This window comes from Spodoptera frugiperda, chromosome 5, assembly GCF_023101765.2.
Source record: "Spodoptera frugiperda isolate SF20-4 chromosome 5, AGI-APGP_CSIRO_Sfru_2.0, whole genome shotgun sequence".
Lineage (NCBI taxonomy): Eukaryota > Metazoa > Arthropoda > Insecta > Lepidoptera > Noctuidae > Spodoptera > Spodoptera frugiperda.
In genome coordinates this window covers 7,093,360-7,111,490 of record NC_064216.1, presented here as the reverse complement: position 1 = coordinate 7,111,490, position 18,131 = coordinate 7,093,360, and the positions used below count along the sequence as shown (strand labels likewise).

General features: G+C 34.0%; 4 protein-coding genes across 4 annotated transcripts in view; 3 read left to right on the top strand and 1 right to left on the bottom strand.

Annotated features, from left to right (window-relative positions):
• The first annotated feature begins 146 nt into the window (after positions 1-146).
• LOC118271966 (ATP-dependent DNA/RNA helicase DHX36) lies at positions 147-7,583 on the top strand. The gene is made up of 13 exons (XM_050693929.1): positions 147-380; positions 555-724; positions 1,256-1,936; positions 2,217-2,386; positions 2,720-2,882; positions 3,086-3,359; positions 3,575-4,037; positions 4,196-4,426; positions 4,741-4,919; positions 5,214-5,541; positions 5,705-5,982; positions 6,291-6,468; positions 7,432-7,583. Exons 2-13 carry the CDS (start codon positions 578-580, stop codon positions 7,541-7,543), a joined length of 3,204 nt encoding a protein of 1,067 aa, XP_050549886.1. The 5' UTR covers positions 147-380; positions 555-577; the 3' UTR covers positions 7,544-7,583.
• Positions 7,584-7,629: 46 nt separating this feature from the next.
• Positions 7,630-11,071, top strand: LOC118271967 (enoyl-CoA hydratase domain-containing protein 3, mitochondrial). The gene is made up of 7 exons (XM_035588249.2): positions 7,630-7,787; positions 8,811-8,923; positions 9,023-9,158; positions 9,500-9,598; positions 10,102-10,193; positions 10,274-10,362; positions 10,554-11,071. Exons 1-7 carry the CDS (start codon positions 7,770-7,772, stop codon positions 10,841-10,843), a joined length of 837 nt encoding a protein of 278 aa, XP_035444142.2. The 5' UTR covers positions 7,630-7,769; the 3' UTR covers positions 10,844-11,071.
• Positions 11,072-13,199, bottom strand: LOC118271968 (ADP-ribosylation factor 2). Its single transcript, XM_035588250.2, has 4 exons — positions 12,990-13,199; positions 12,603-12,865; positions 12,196-12,321; positions 11,072-12,113 (listed from the first exon to the last, which is right to left on the bottom strand). The coding sequence occupies exons 1-4, from the start codon at positions 13,054-13,056 to the stop codon at positions 12,027-12,029; spliced, it is 543 nt and encodes a 180-aa protein (XP_035444143.1). The 5' UTR covers positions 13,057-13,199; the 3' UTR covers positions 11,072-12,026.
• Positions 13,200-13,611: 412 nt separating this feature from the next.
• Positions 13,612-18,131, top strand: part of LOC118271963 (general transcriptional corepressor trfA) — a 30,397-nt gene continuing 25,877 nt past the window's right edge. The window contains exon 1 of the mRNA XM_035588245.2: positions 13,612-13,757. Coding sequence (XP_035444138.2) covers positions 13,742-13,757 — 16 coding nt within the window. The 5' untranslated portion in view covers positions 13,612-13,741. The remainder of the gene's footprint in view (positions 13,758-18,131) is intronic.

Below are 18,131 nucleotides of genomic sequence, written 5' to 3'. Positions count from 1 at the left end.
TTTCAGACCCAGTTTGTTACATGCAGTGTGTAAATTTTATCCATTCATTCACTCTTGCATAAAATCATATTTTTATAAATATTTTCACGTTAACATACTTTTATAAGTATTAAGTTGCCCAAGTAATATAAGTATTGAGTTCCAATAAAACTGCATGATCAATACAATTAGTTATTATTACTTGTTATCAATATAAATTGATTATCAAATGACTTCAAGAGGAAGTTACGGAAGTTAATGTCAAAAATGTCAAACATTATTGATTTTGATATCTTTCATCCATTGATTGACAGATAAATTGACACTTACACAGCCTGCCATTTGCCATTAGCGGTATACATACAATAATTTTGCCGACAATATTTAGTTGTAAATCAAAGGTATGTAATTTTTCATATTTATTGTGTATCGATTGTGAGCAATAGCTTAAAAACTACAACATAATATTTTTTCAAAAGGCTTGCTTGCGCTTTGTTCCCCAAAATATTATTTGTTTAATTAATTTTGTATTTTTGTTTGTTTTTTATATGAAACATGTTTATTTGATCGAATAGAAACAATAGTATCAACGCGCACGATGTCGCGGCGTAGTAATTGGAATAGAGCGTCGTATAAAAATAATAATCGTGGGGGCAGACCTCATGGTTTGCGCGGCAAAGACATCGGCCTTTATTATAGAGATCTGCAGAGAAGTAAAAATAAAAATATGGATCTAGATTTTATGGTAAATAAGCTTTCTTTTAGAATTTCTTCACCAAGATTGACACCCTTCCAAAATTTTAAATAATTGAATCCCGTCTTTGAACCATATCTTAAATTATAGTTCTAGAAAGATATACACAAGTATTTTTAAGACATGTCACATACTTTTTACTAGTTGTGTTATTTGTCCCTTGTAATAGGGAGCGGAGCGAATGTATGGGCAAAATTTAATGTATTCTGAACTTGTTCTTTAACACTGAGGGTTCCGAAATCGATAAACCTAATCAAACTAAGCCTAGCAATATGTGGATCAAATCTTCAAAACCTTATGCTCGGCTATAAATTGCATTTGCGACTTGACCAGATAGCTTTTGTCTAAGATACCTGACCTCACCTTATAATAATAAGAATTTATATGCTATTTGAACATGCAATATTAAGAAATCAAATTCAGACAATTTCTTCAAATTCCATTCTAAATTAATCTCCATATATTTAATAAAAGCAAGAAAACTATAACAAGAATTACATTAAATTATAATTATTATTGTAGATCAATCTATCAGTACCACCCGCAGTACTAACAAGCCTGCAGAAAAACATACAATCTATTAAAAAGATTGCCAAAGAACATAATATACATGTGCCACCACCAAAACGCATAAAATTTGTTACAATACAAAAAGATGATAAATGTGAGCACCATTATGAAAGAAAACATAATTATCCTGCGCACCAAAATGTTAGATATTCTGATCAGTCATTGGATGCTCCAAGCACCTCGTGGGACTGTAAAATGCAGGTTGAAGATGTAAAAGAATTGAAAGCAAAAGAAGTAAAAGTAGGATCATCAGGTGAAGAAGATTTGAATACAGATCCTGAAAAAGCAAAGCCCAGTCTTTCATCAGATGAAAGACCACCAGGCCCTCTAAGAGGCGCTGGTGATTATAAATATGGCTATGAAGACATAATTACGGGTACTTTTGAAGAAAAACTTGAAAAATCATTAAGTGATGGAGTCATTATAGCCATGAATAACCCTACAATTCAAGCCTTAAATGAGTCATTCTATGAAGACTATAATAAAATGATAAAATCAAATAATTATATAAAAATGAAAAAATTCCGAGAGATGTTACCAACATATAAGAAAGCAAAGGAACTGCTAGAAATATTTCATAATAATCAAGTGGTTGTTATTAGTGGTGAGACTGGATGTGGAAAATCTACACAGGTAACTTTATATTCACCGACTTTGAAAAAGATCTAAAGCCTTATTGGCGTCAACTCATTTGCGCAAAATCGGGAACCTTTAATGAGTTTCGAAACTGGCCAAATGAGACTTTAAACTAAAAATCATGGTTAATTCACATATAATAATAGAGAAAAGCTCTACTATTTTCGAAACACAGAGGGACTCATCATGAGCATCGTGCGCAGTTATTCCCACTATAAGTATTATAAGAAATGAGACTGTTTTTGAATTATTATCTAATAGTAATTTTTGTTTTCAGATTCCACAAATAATTTTAGATGACGCAATTGTCAATAAAAAAGGTGCTAATGTTCATATTTTAGTCACTCAACCGCGGCGTATAGCCGCTTCATCCTTGGCGATGAGAGTTGCTGACGAGAGGTCAGAGAAATTGGGGACATCTATAGGATATGCTGTCAGATTAGAAGTGTACGTATAATTTACTTTATCTACACATCTATAGTAATCTACAGACATTTAGTTCCTAAAACAAGATGTTGTTTTAAAAGAATGAACTGTGATACTTCTAGAATAGAGAACAAATTTTTTAATGTTCTTATTAAGATTTATGATTCTTCTTAAGCTTGCGATGATTATCTGTTACTTTATCGAAATTTATCACAGACAGATTTATTGTAATTCCCGTAAGATTTAATCCAAAATTTACATACATATAGATTGGTGTACCCCAGGGTTCGCACTTGGGACCTTTTATGTTTTGTGCGAAAATTATTATATTCTTATGTATTCTGCTATTTTTAGTGTGGATCAACGACCACGCGGTAGTATAAAATTTTGTACGACTGGAGTTTTACTCGCTGAACTGGAAATTAACCAGGGTTTGACTAACTATAGTCATGTGATACTAGATGAGGTACACGAGAGAGACTGCGATATTGACATATCCATGTTAATGTTGAAACAGGTAACTAACTATACAATATTTGAAATTGTGTATTAATTTTTAATTTGCTTGTATAAAAACCTCATTAATTTAGATTTTTATTGAATCGTCTTGATACTTTGAAACCTGCTCAAAGTTTTCTTTAAACCATAAAATGTAGGTACGGTCGTATTTTATAGTAGATCCGAATATAGTAGGTCTTAAAATAAATACTAATTTTCCAGGTGCTCAAACAGCGAAAAGATCTCAAACTAATTTTAATGAGTGCGACAATAGATGCTGATAGACTGAGGTCTTATTTTGACGACTGCCCCATGATGCACATTGAAGGCCTGGCCTACCCTGTAAAGGATGTTTATTTAGAGGATATCCTGCAAATGACGAGGTACATCCCATCGTTTGACCAAGGCACCCGACCGGCCCACAAAGGCCAAAGACAGAAATGGAAGCGGCAAGAAGAAGAAATGCAGAAGGACATACAATATAAAGCCGAAATTGGTTAGATTCCAAATATGATGCTGCATGCCTAAGAATATTCTATTTATTTTTTATCAATGGATTTTTCACTCTACTGCTTGTTCTTAAAGTCGAAAATCTAGTAATGAATTTTCTCTGGGTTAGGGTAGATTAGTTTTCTGGCTGTATAAAGTTTGAATATAAATGATCATTAGTCAGTATTTCCTACAAATTCACGCATTCTACCTTTGTTATAGCTCCATGGCTTGAATCAATCAAGAAACAGCTTCCCCGAGAAGTGTACAATGTGCTCAAAGACTCAAGAATTGAAGACTTGAACATAAATATAATTTATGAACTGTTATTATACATATGTAAGGGAGAACCTGGCGCGGTACTGATTTTCCTGCCAGGCATCGGTGACATAACGAATCTTCTGAGGATGATAGAAACTAGTAATCATTTTCCAAAGTCCCGCTATGACATATACCCTTTACATTCAAAATTGCCGTCTTTGGAACAACACAAGATATTCCAAAGACCCCCAGACCATGTAAGGAAGATAATACTGGCCACAAACATTGCTGAGACGTCTATAACTATAGATGATATTGTATATGTGATTGACTGCGGTAAGATTAAGTATAGTGGACTGAATATTGAGGATAATATAGCCACTCTGCGTACAGAGTGGGTGGCGCAAGCTAATCTGCGACAGCGGTAAGTAATATACAAAGAGCTAAATTCTTAACTGGGTTTGTCTTAAAACTGTGACCTAGGCACTAACTGATAAGCTGCTTTCTTTAAATTTTCAGTGACATAAAACAGTTTAAAAAATATCTTAATACAAATATATTAGAGTTTATTTTGCCTTACAGACGTGGCCGAGCTGGTCGCTGTCAGCCAGGCATATGTTACCACTTGGTGACGTCACACCGAGCCAGTCAGCTGGCGGAACGTCTTCTGCCAGAAATACAACGGAACTCCTTATTGGAGCCCGTTCTAGCTATAAAGAAGCTACGTCTAGGAAAGGCAGCCCTCGCTTTGAGCAAGATGCCGTCTCCTCCCGCTGAAACCACTGTGGAACGAGCTGTTAAACGTTTGTCTCAGTAAGTACACTCAATATTTGTAGGTATAGTACGAATGGTCAGATAGATAAAAAGAAAGAAAGACGATGTCCAAAACTGAGTAGATTAAGTGTACAATGATATCAAACTCAATTTTTGCCTCAAAGAAGTATAATGATGTTCTTATGACGTGCTGATGTTTAATAGGAGAGATTAGGCAAGTCATTTTTGTTAAGATAAGGGCAGAAAAAGAAGTAATGATCAAAATTTAAAGAAGTAAAAAAGACAGTAAGACAGTTTTTCATCACCCCTTTTTATTTATGGCTGCATCGTAATACAATCCAATTTTTTACCAGAATCGGTGCTTTAGACAGCGATGAAAAGTTGACCCCACTTGGGTGGCACTTAGCTCGCCTGCCCGTGCACCCAGCTGCTGGTAAGCTGTTGCTACTGGGCACTTTGTTCGGATGTCTCAACCGTGCGGCCTCTGTCGCCGCAGTGTGGGGATTTAAGGACCCCTTCCAACTCGTTATTGGTGAGTTAGAACCTTCAAGGTAGCTTAAGACTTTCGTAGGTTGGAATAGAAAGATCCAGTTGAGGCTTCTAAAAATCTTAATAAAATGAAAGTCTTCAGCATTGCTTTTGACTTGTAGTTCTTTCAGAATATGACTAAAGGTGACCAAAAGTCTAGTTGATCCATCAAAACTTCAATTAAAGAATCTGACTACTTACTATTCAAGTTTATTGAGTAGTTAGATTTAATTGTGATTCTTCAATCCATTTCTCATAATTATTAAAACTGGCAGTTTAATTCTATGTAATATTCAAGGCAAAGAAAAGGAAGTAGATGAAGCGAAACGCACCCTAGCCCTGGGCGAGCCGAGTGATCACGTGGCAATATCGGAAGCAGTCATGCAATTCGAGCATTGCCGCACCTACCAAGAGAAGCGCAACTTCGCATACGAGTACTTCTTATCTTGCCACACTTTAGAACTATTGTCGGATATGAAGAGGCAGTTTGCGGATAATTTGAAGCAGATGGGCTTCCTCCGAAGTGCTGATATCAGGTCTCCTTGGGAAAACCGCAACCTGGATAATCTGAGCCTCTTCAAAGCGATTGTGGCGGCCTCTCTGTATCCTAATATTGCGACTGTGAAGTAAGTCATTACAATAATTATCCAATAGCCTCGTTAATTAGATCAGAACTTGCTCCTCTCTAATAAAAATCTCTATCGCATTTATAATGATATACCAATTAAAAATGAGATTCTTACTATTAAGGCTACAGAAACATTAGCACCTAACAACAATACATTTTAGGTGGAAGAATATCAACCCCCGCAAACGTTTCCTCGACCCTCGTCTAAAGGTGAGGACACCAGAAGATGGGTCAGTGAGTCTGCACCCAAGCAGTGTAATGGCCTTCAAGAGCTACCCACCAGGCCGTGGGTTTCCCCTAGCCCCGGTTTGTGATACCCCTGGAGCCAATTGGCTGGTCTACTGGCTTAAGCAACGATCTTCAGACCTATTTCTGTTTGATGTAACCCTAATCTACACATTGCCTTTCCTGTTCTTTGGAGAGTTGGCGATAACTGAGGGTAAGGTGATATTGTGATGGGTTTGCTTACGCGATTAACCCATATGAATACCACCAATAAATAAAACCATAAAAAATAAATAAAACTTCAAGCAGTAATGCTTGACAGTATCTAATTTATATTTTACCTTTTGTGACCTACCTCAAACGAGTTTAGGATCTGCCTGATGGAAAGCAAGCAATTATCGCAGCCAGAGGTGTGAGAGGAGAAATGCGCGCAGCATGTCCTTATAAAAATCCGTAATATTTCTTTAACTTTATCTACTTAAATGACACAAATCAATTTACTAATAAAAATGTTTATTTTAGCTCCTGACCCGTCAAACTACTGCATTTTAATATCCAATATTAAAGTAAGTTGCAACAAGAGTACTTTGAATCACCTATGGGAACTGCGATCTCTGTTGGATCAAGTATTGGCAGCTAAGATCAATAAATCAAACATAAATACGGCTAGTGGAAATGTCTTCGAAAATCAAGTGCTGGAGTGAGTATTATTATTATTTGAATTATTTCTTACTGAAGATTTTTTACTGCCATTAGAATTTTCGCCTGTGTTGTAGGTGCGTTTACAAACATACAATTTCACATTCACATTATACCCAGACCCAGAACAACAATCTGTGGATCACACAAAGAGTTGTTACGTGCGGTTGTCGAACCCGCGACACGTTGCACGGCAGCCAGTCGCCCAGCCACCGCGCCAATTGTGTATTCAGTTTACCCGCATGTTTAAAGGAAAAAAAAGTTGCTTATTTCATTCTCCAACCACTTAACTTTGTCTAGATACAAATAGAAGCGACATGTGAAAGAGCGACAAACAAACACACTTTTCCCTTTACAATATTAATAAAGGTTTTTTACAAAATATATCAAGTATCGTAATCAAATAATATAAATAGAACATCAATACATAGTACAATTTTCATCACTTAAAAAACTACGATTGAATTTGGCGCCGTTTGCTCGTTCGGTACTAATCGCTATATCGTACTAACACACCTATACGTATGCATATTTGCGAATATTTATATCAGGGAGGCCACGTAACGTAAGCAACCTTGATTTAGTCGTGGCCTCAACACCGAGGTCGACCCTGAACGAACGAGGTCATAGTCAAGGTTAAAACGAAGGCTATCTGACATATAGTACTCCACATTTATTAATTAAAGTTCCTAAAATAATCTGATAAGTAATCAATAAGTATAATCTAAAATATGCCCACGGATTTGTGAAAATTATTTTCAAATATTTTTGTTTTAACCTGGCAACATATTTGAAAAAACTATAGTTTTTAATCGGTTATGGTTTTCTAAATTAGCAACGCCAATTATTTAAACATAATATTTTTGAATTAACTTTACAGTGGATGCCTTGTTTCATTTATGAAAAATAAAACAGTTCTGTTAATTATGAAGCGTCTAAACTAAACCAACGTCATTTGTTTCAGTGCTGTCATGGAGTTAATCACAGCGGAGGACGAATGCTTAGATTTTATTTCGGATAATGATTCGGAATCAGATAGGTCCGAATATGAATCACGTAGGCCCTGGCGACGTTGATTTAATTTATTTTATTTATTACAAAGTTGATTTTTTGTTACTCTTCGCTTTTTATTTTAAAACTTCTTTCGATTTTTTTAGTCTAACAACCCTATTTTGACAGCTCAATGATAACAACTTGTTTTGATATTTTGATAAAAGTTAATTTTATTTGGTTATGAACCGAAATTAGATCTTTATAAAAAATACCTAAATTCTAAGATATTTTGTAATATTGTGAAGAAAAATGTTAAAACCACTGCAGGTGGGTCAAATTACTTTTACAACTATACCTATTTTTTATTACTATACAGAATTTATCGACTGATTATACACTGATCAAAAATCTATGTATTTTACGTAGGTATATTTAAATACCTACCTATTTAATGTATAACGTAAGCTATATATTATTTCGATTTCTTACCCCTTTATATGAGAATTTCTCAGATAAAAAGCAGGGATAGTTTTAAGTTTTTATATCGTATTTCTACTTTAATTGTAAGAACCTATTTATCTCCTTTTGGTCTCTAAGATTTGTGTACCCATTAGGTTAACCTTCCTAAAGAGGTACCTACTTAAGTACCTATCTTATCTATACCAAAACATAATTTATTAAAACTTTCCTTTATATTTTTTCTTTGAAAAAACAGTCGAAAAATTATTGTGTATGATGTTTAATTATTTATTTTTAATTACGGATTGTAGACATTCTTATTTTAGAAGACTCTAATATTTTCTTAATATCTTAGGCTTGCCTTTATTGGCCGTCCTGGGACAACGACAATATTGTAATACTCTGTTTAATTGCCTAGTCATAGTCAGTATTTAAAGTACTTCAGAGTACAACTGAATGCATTTGTATTTTGATTAATTAAACAATGGCGTAACAATATTGATAAGAGCCCAATACTAAATTTGAATAAACTTAATGCACTTTGCATTCCTGTTATGATTGCTTGACTAAATTTTCTCCTAACAGTTCTCTCATGTTTATTTAGATGAGCTGACTACTGGTTTATCTAAGCTGAATACTGATACTAATTCGAGAAAGGTCTCTACTCGTTTCGAGCACCAACTGGAGCTCATAATATCGTGCGCGTTTTCAGTCAAAGGCCGTTTGCTCGTTTAATCATCTTAATTGTTACGCCATTGTTATCAAATATACTTAGTACATAAATGAAATAAATGTAGTGCATTAGAATAGTAGTATTTAAAAAGTAGGTACAATATTTACCCAATAATATACATTGAATGTCTAAAATATTGACCATATTTTATCTTTCAGAATAGGTATATAAGACCGCTATATGTATACTGCCGTGGTCTACATAACCAGTATCTAGTCACAAATGAAAGTAATGGCACACGAGAAATTACTCTTAACCATGAGAAAACCAAGTTTGTATTTATGAATAATAAATAATGTACTTTTAATCGTAATTTCAAGATAATAATAGCCATGTAAGCATTTTATGATATATGTTACATTTTGTGTAGAAACTCGCTGTCTCTGGAAATGATGAATAATCTTATTGAAGCTATTAATTTGAACAAGGATGACAAATCGTTGAGGGCCATAGTTTTAAGTGCTAAAGGGAATGTGTTTTCTGCTGGTCATAATTTGAAAGAATTGGTAAGTTCGTGAAAAAGTACCTAACTCTTTAATCTCCCTTGTATTAATAGAAAATTTTGTGTAGTTGCAAAATATCTCATATAATTAAATGAAATAAAAATAGGTTGTCAATAAGAATTTAACCGATATTTATTATGGAAGTTGTCTGGTAAAGTAGGTATCTCTACTACCTACCTATGAAAGGTTTAAATACATAAACATAGAATAAGTACATGTTTAAAATGATTAAATTAACCTCTTGTCTCTCGGAATATATATGAGACACAATAGAAAACACATTGTGTGTCGCGTAGATTTGCGTTCCGACATACAACGGATTAATCGGTGTTCTCAATTTGTAGCAGTCCAACACAGGTGTAGACCAACACAAACTGATATTTAGTAAAGCAAGCGAGTTGATGAAGTCTATAATTCAAAGCCCTGTACCAGTAATTGCTAAGGTATTACTACTACATTATAATAATATACTAATCCATTCACATATGTGTCTGTCTGTAATAACTATGTGTTTTGCTCTAAGTACTAATAAAGCTCATTAGCACTAAAACCTAATACAAGTCTTATTTTCGGTGATCCTGGTAACCCCATACCCATAACCATTTTTACAATAACAACATTCATACAGGTAGATTATTTTCTATTAAATTATCCACGATCCATCGTCGTACCCACGTAAAATAAAATGCCTGTGTAGATAATTATTTGCCATTCTGTTTTTCTCTAATATACATAATTACTATTTACATAGAACCTATGTATTTGTATACCTGTTGTCTTGCGTGCCCATTGACTCATGTTAAATCATCAGAAAAATATAATAGTTTTGCTTGAATGTTCTTTGTTACACATCAACATACATACCTACCTAAAATCACTGGTGATTGGTATCTTTAATCTTTCCATAGTATCAATAACAATTCATTTTCATTCAACATTTTGCTAGGTAAATGGCTTCGCTACGGCAGCAGGCTGCCAATTGGTCGCCACCTGCGACATGATTGTATGTTCTGACACCAGTAAATTCTCCACACCTGGGTAAACAACTGATTATAATATAAACCTTATAACTAACACCTAAGGTTTAAAATATTTTTATAACTATTCAATAATTTCAGAGCTAACTTTGGCATATTTTGCTCAACGCCTGGGATAGCTGTAGGACGATGTGTACCTAAATCTAGGGCTACGTACATGCTCTTTACAGGTACCAAGTATTATTTTTTATACCTTCTCCAATTACTTTTATAGTTGACTATAGAAATGAACTAAAGAAATCTCACATCCTTATCAGTGACATTTCACGCCTGTACATAACAACAACATTTATGCACAAGAATTAAGACTCCACGATAACGAGTAGAAACTGACATAGCATTGACGTGTCAAATGTTTCAGGTGAACCTATAACTGCTCAAGAAGCTTACGAAAGTGGACTCGTCACGAAGGTAGTTCCAGCAAGCCAACTAGATGACGAAGTTAACAAAATTATTGAGAAAATCAAACACAAGAGCCGAAGCGTTATCGCCCTTGGCAAAGAATTCTTTTACAAACAAATTGACTTAAGTTTGATGGACGCTTATAAGCTAGGAGAGGATATCATGGTGCAAAATATTAACTCAAACGACGGGCAAGAAGGTATCAAGAGTTTTGTTGAAAAAAGAAAAGCAGTTTGGAGTCACGAATAACGGTTATCACGAATATTCGAGAACACTGTTAATTACTTACACATTTATATGTTTATCTGTATAATGGACTGATAAAGACCGTTGTAGGTTTTATTTTACAAGAAAACATTTTTAATTTGCTGTGGATAGTGGAAAAAGCAAGTTGATAACAAAGTACATGAGTACTTTGTAAGTACTTTTAAAATTATATTGGGAGGTATAAAATGTTAACAGAAAATGAGAAGACAATTTTATTTACACCTAACCTTTATTTGCCACTATAGTAATATACTTTAACAAAACTTGCAAAGCATAAATTATAATGTTAAAGCATACAACATGACATGACACAGGACATTATAATATTTTTGGCCGATTCATCTTACATTATTTACATAATATGTATTGTAATATTTAACCTTCATAAATCAAGATGGATCACATTAAGATGTTAGTATCTGTTATATTATTCAGTGCACACATATTTCACAAATACAAAACTTGTATTAATAAACTTATTCACTAAAAGATTTTCTTTAAAGTTATGATAAATACATCTAAAGTTAATATAGAATAATAATTTATGTTTACATGCTCTGCTGGATCCTCCAAAGTAAATGGTTCATTATTGTCAGTGACACTTGGTAGTTGTGCAAGCTATGTTGAAATATTCAAACTATTTCACTTTATTTCACTAGTAAGTAGTAAGTTTCTACTTATAGACAGAACAACTCTTATTTTAGTATAGACAAGAGTGGAATTATTACAAACATTACAAATACTACTATTATTGCATCATTTCATTACATATCAACATTGTGAGAATATAATCAATATACTCGCATTAATACTTTGATATAACAAACATAAAATTTATGTGAAATCTACACTACAGACGTAATAGGAAACTGATGAAATTAAACTTTGAATGATTATATGGACCATTAAATAACTATATGGGGCCATTTTCACAATATCATTTATATATATCTAGCTAAATTATAAATTAACAGCTTCGGCAAAACATTGTGAAAAGAGCCATCAGCCTAGTAGTAGTAAAAAGACATTACTTGTATAATTACATAAAATTTTCATAGTCTTTTAGGTATTTGTAGAATGAACAACGATCACATTGTTTGAAAGTTGTCAGTCATTACGGGAATGTTTGTAGTCTGTTCCCAGTGACCGTTTGCCAAAATGGTTCTCACTTCTTTGCTAGCTCATTGGAGAGCCAGTCTAGACCTTCATACAGCCCCTGTCCTTGTGTTGCACATGTGGCTTGAATGTACCACTGTGGAAAAAGAAATACCATTTTCAACTGACTCTTATCATCAAAATGCAATTGAGAATGAATGTATGGAAGTTATACTTACACGGCGATTTCTCAAATTGTTTAGGTTGAGAGCATTAGTAAGTTCAGCTGCAGTCATAGCGTTGGGCATATCCTGTTTGTTGGCAAACACAAGGATCACGGCATCTCTTAATTCATCTTCTTTTAGCTGTGAAGAAAAATTATCAATATAAATATGTATTTTTTTTTAAATAACTCAGAAGTTCTTTTACACAAATATTGGTGTTATAAAAAAGTTAACACTGATTCTAATAAGAAATTTGTCATGTTTCTATAATTAATGCATACCAATTTAACAATAGAGATCTATAAGTACTAACACTGCAACTAACAGCATATTAAAAAATTCAATGGCATAGAACAGGATAAACTAGTTATTTTTTATGAATACCTAGAGATTGATAACAACAACTCCTAGTCTATGCTTACCATATTAGCCAGCTCATTTTCGGCTTCTGCTATTCTCTTTGTGTCGCTTGAATCCACGACGAAGATTAATCCCTGTGTGTTCTGGTAATAGTGACGCCACAGTGGCCTGATCTTGTCCTGACCGCCGACGTCCCATACAGTAAAACTAATGTTTTTGTATTCCACTGTTTCCACGTTGAAACCGATCGTCGGTATTGTGGTCACAATCTCTCCCAACTTAAGTTTATATAGTATAGTTGTTTTTCCAGCGGCATCTAGTCCAACTGCAACAGTAACTCATGCATTAAACTATCAAGAAATTATCGATACAAGAAAATAATGACGATGTCATAAAAATGTATAGAAATTCTACGCAATCTAAGACCGATGAGCTGTCATGTCACTTACCCATAAGGATACGCATTTGTTTTTTGCCGAAAAGCTTAGTAAAAACACTTGAGATTGTCAAACCCATTGTGGATATTGGTAGCAGATGTTATTATCAACTATTTAAAAAATCAAATTCCTAGATTTAAAACGAAAAACACAAGTTCTAGAGAAATACAGAGTGATGACCATACGCACGTCAACGTTTCCAATTTTTTTCTTTGCTAAGTAGTGACGTGACGTACCGCTTTTTATTTTTTACGTTTAGTTTACTGCATAGGGGATTACTAAAAAATATGTTATCTTACATTTATGTTCTTTTTGACTCTCATTTAATAGCAAAACATACATAAGCTCTGATTTTCAATTTGCTATTAAAATATATAGAGATAAAACGCTGTTTTTATAATACTCTGTTATTGTTTTTGATTTTTCAGTACGTGTAGTAAATATAGTAAGAATAACATTAATGAAACTGGTTATTAAAATAACAAAATACAAAAGAGAGAGACATTTCAATACTTCAAGTACCTATCATTAAATTAAAGTTTTCTTATTGGATTATTGTTCCACGTAATTACTCTCTTCAAAAAGCCAAGAACACTACTATTGGAATTATTTGTTTATGGTTCGTGTTTGACATTTGCCTTCCCGTGTTTGACATTGAAGTTTTGACAGAAACCAATAGGAATCCAAATAGAGTTTTGCTGTCATGCGTCGTCATAGAAACGATTTATTTTAGAAACTTTTCATTTTTTTTGGCCGGAATCGACATGGAGATTTACGAAGGTGAGTTTTATAAAATATAATTTAATTGATATCCGATTTTCACAAATCCCTCCGTAGTGCAATGTTAGCGCGATTATTTAAAAATGTGTAAAAACAAAAACAGGTTCTCAGCGAAGGTCCTTTTACAAAATTCTGATTTTGTGATGACTTGACGCTGCCTACATTCCAAAACGGAGTATTATTTCTAATATTTTATGTCGTAAAATGATGAATAGCCAATGTAACTTTATACTTTTCATATAAGTAAATTAGTCCGGTACTCCTTAAAAATATTTTATAAAAGTACACCACCCACTGCGCCAATGGAATAAATATTCATCAAGAATCATGTTTTGCCATTATACAGACCTTCAGCTTGTGGTTTAGATAGGTGCGGCTGTGTATCTATACGATAATATAATATTTTCATGTAACTCTAATCGTAATAAGCATGGATATGATAGATATCTAGTGCAAAAGTATTTTATATAACGTGGTTGCTACATTCTAACAGCTCTCCTCATAAGTTAACTTCTGATTTCTGTGTTGAACAAAAATGAGGTTTTCCTTATAATAAAAGTGAACAAAGTATAATAAAATAGCCATTCATTGAGTAACGAGTATTATCTAGAAGACGAACTTCGGGTCGCGTTTCGCAGCTCCTACTTCGCGAATCATGTTCACCTTGCTGCCACGAGAACCTCAGAGATTAATGACGATACACGGCATTCATGTGTTTCGACGCAATTATCTATAAATCCACAAAACGGTATAAAAAAAGGGACTCGACAAATTATGTTGCCATTTTTTACGTACATTTTGTTAAATTTCCGCTTATACTTATTCTAAGAACTGTAGTTCTACATGCAGCTGAAATCTTTATGGAATCGTAGCTTTATTAATATTTTTAATGTCGTGCAAAATTAAAATATCTGAAACTTTCATTTTATAACAAAGCGGCGAAAGTCTAGTCGGGATTCGTGAAGGTGCAATAAATAAACAATAGACACTGTAACAAAGAGAAGGTTCTTAATCTTTAGTTCTTGTAGACATTAGAATGGGATCCTGTTTCGAAGTTCTAGAGCAACTCCACCCATCTTCCTTTCCAACCTTTCCCAATATCCATTAAATAGGTACTCGTAAATTCAGTAACAATTGGGTATATCCATCGTTTAAATTGGTCTCAATTACGTAAACTTTTAGAATAGTTAAGAATAGCAATTGACAGACTCAGCATACCACAACATGACGACAAATTGCGTAGAGTCACACTTGTACTAAGCACCGTGGAATAAACCTACATTGTTCTCTCACAGTATAAGGTGAACAAAACAAATATGGCTAGTCTATGTTTTATCGCTCACGGTTTCTATGGACAGCAAATATGCAATAGCGCGCAATAGGCCACATTACGTCATGTGTACAATACCGATCGCACTTAGACATCTCTAATTAAGCTCGTACAATCAACTTGTTTTATCGCTCGGATACGAGTTTTTTTTCGTTTCTTAATTAATTTGATAGATGTGAGCTTTTAATTTTATACTATGTTGAGCGCCGCAAGTTCTCGTGAGATAAAACCAAAACACGTGAATGTTGAATAGTTGCATAAACTTATAAAATAAATACCTGTTTATGTTAACCACTCTTGATCTTTGGGCTAGTTCACAGAGACTGTCGAAGCACCGCTCGAAGGAGAGCTTCTATACCTAACCTTTTTTTTTTCGATGGCGGGGGAGGCATTCGAAAGGCACCTAGCTTTCTGGGTTTGAAAGACTAGGAAGTTTGGGATTTTTACCTCACTAAAACCACCACGGTGGCCACCCTCAGCACCTGTAAAGGACACCGGGTCCTCTATTAGACCTGTTCCGGAGCCCCCATGGTGCGACGTCTGTTAGTACACCACCACTATGTTACCGTCTTCTCCGAAGCTTTTATAGAACCTAGACCTATTTCATCATTTTTATTAACCGCAACTGCCGTAAAGCATTAACGGCTGTTTAAATTTAAACACCTTCCCTTATAGAGTGACCTACTCTTCAGACTTTCTTAACCCTGGACAAATCCACAACCACTCATTTAAAAAAAGATTGGACTTAATATTCTAAAATGAATCTGAACTCTAATAACAATTTCGAATTGTGAATAAGAACGGCTTCTCATGTTATTCTTGTGGTCAGCTAACAGCTAATGTTCTACTTTGAAAAGTCTAGGATTTCAGTCTGGTAGGTACACAACTACACAAGTAATCGAATAACTAAATAGACATGTGAACATATAATTTTAAACGTATTAGTTATTTTTTGCTTCTCAAATGTCACACGGAATAGGTTCCAATTCCAATTTCCGTTGCTATCTCGGTTACTATATTAAATTACGTGACTGCGCAATAAGTATTTGTATGTATTTTGTCGTAATGACTACTTATCTTTTTTGTTTGGATAATCATCTGGCTACTTTATACTTTGGTACAGAAAAAGAAGCACGCTTTTGGCTATTCGCAGCGGTCCAACTTCTAGCTTTTGCGTTGACTCGTTGAAGGAAACAATTAAGCTTCCGATAGCAATTTCTAAATAGCCACTTATTACTGATACCGGTCTAAAAGTGGAATGTTACGTGAGGTTTGTAGCATTCAAGTTTTGCATCGAATTTCGAATAATTAGCCAGGCGCCATTGTTGTGGCTTGTGCCCTGCTTACAAGCAGGGTTGGCAATGTTTAAAACATTTGTTTTAAACACACGTTTAAAACACTGATTAAAACACTACAAAAGTATGTATCATGTTTAAAACATGATTAAAACTAATTTGTTTTAAACATGTTGAAAACACATAAAAAAAATCTCTTTATACTTTTACACTCAAGAAATTAAAAACCTAATGGTATATTTTTTTACTAAAGAGTTGGCAACATGGATATTACTAGATGGGATTCCCCTGACTGACAAGCGGTAATGCGGTGAATGAATGTTCATAAAACGCGGGGATTTCCCGGTTCGCTTTTGGTGGACACGTATTTTTTCAACCGACTTCAAAAAAAGGAGGAGGTTTCTCAATTCGACCGTATATATGCTTTTTTTTACGTAATTTTGTTCGGCGTTATTAATTAACTATTACAGTGCGTGTATGTGTGCTGTATTTGGGAAAAAAATATGATAACAGGGCGGAAGAAAGACCCGCTTTGGCGGAACTTTATAGAAATTCCAGCTTTTTTATTCATTTTATACATATTTACGTGTTTAAAACAAGATTAAAACATGTTTAAAACAAGTCAATTAAAACAGCAGTGAAGAATTAATAAAAAACATGTTTTTTTTTGTTTTTCAATTAAAACATGATGTTTTTTTCTTTATAAAAAAAACATGTTTTTTTTCCAACCCTGCTTACAAGCCGTTAGCAATTCCCTATTATGTACACAATTTGCTCGTTCCTAACTCTTCTCTTTTTACAGTTTTTGACACATTTCCATTTGAACATGAACCCCTTCCCTTTGAACTCAATTGGTGGAAAGCTCTTTGTGAACGGAATAGCCAGCTTGTCTCTATTCTTATTTATCATAGTTACTCATGAGAGACCAATGAGTATTTCTTTGTCTGGAAGCATAAAGAATCAATGATTATATTTTCCTCTACTGCAGTGCCTTTTAATGACTAGCCTCAGTGAATTTTAACGGAACTGATGTGTCAGAAAATTAATTATGTGCATTATAAAATGAAGGACTTAAGGCGAATGAAGTAGATGTTAACTCGTATAATATGGAACCTATGGCTATGGTAAAACGTCGGTTAATTGTGGCCAGTCATAATTGCAAAGCACGGATGTAGATCGCGTGTGCGAACTGTATAAAAATAATGGTTTAATAATGGCACAATGATTGCGTTATTTTACGTAAGTTACAAATGTTAGCAACCCTAGAACGAAAAGAGGAACGAAGGAGTGAAAGGACTAATAATTACAACTTTTGAAACATATGCGAGTTTCCTGAAGAGGATACAAAGTGATAAGATGTACTATGGAAGATATAAAAAGAAAAATGAGGATAGAAGAAGTAAAGCACATTAAAAGAGTTAAATACCTTCACGGTCAAGCAAACACCTAGACCTAAAAACATCTTCACTATAAAATATAATTAAAATCAGCTAAGCAAAACCAAACTTTATACGTGGTTAACTCGCATTCCATAGAATATCGAGCCGCTACCGCTACAAAAGTGGAATTGCTAGACAAATTAATTCGCGCCCGCATATTACCGGCTACAAAGACGCACCATGTTGCTGTAAACACTATTATTATCATTGGAATTCCTCTATTATTATTATTTATCGAGCTATACACATTTTGATGCCATCGTCCTGTTACAAAAACCGGTCTAATCATACCTAAACAAATTATTTTTAC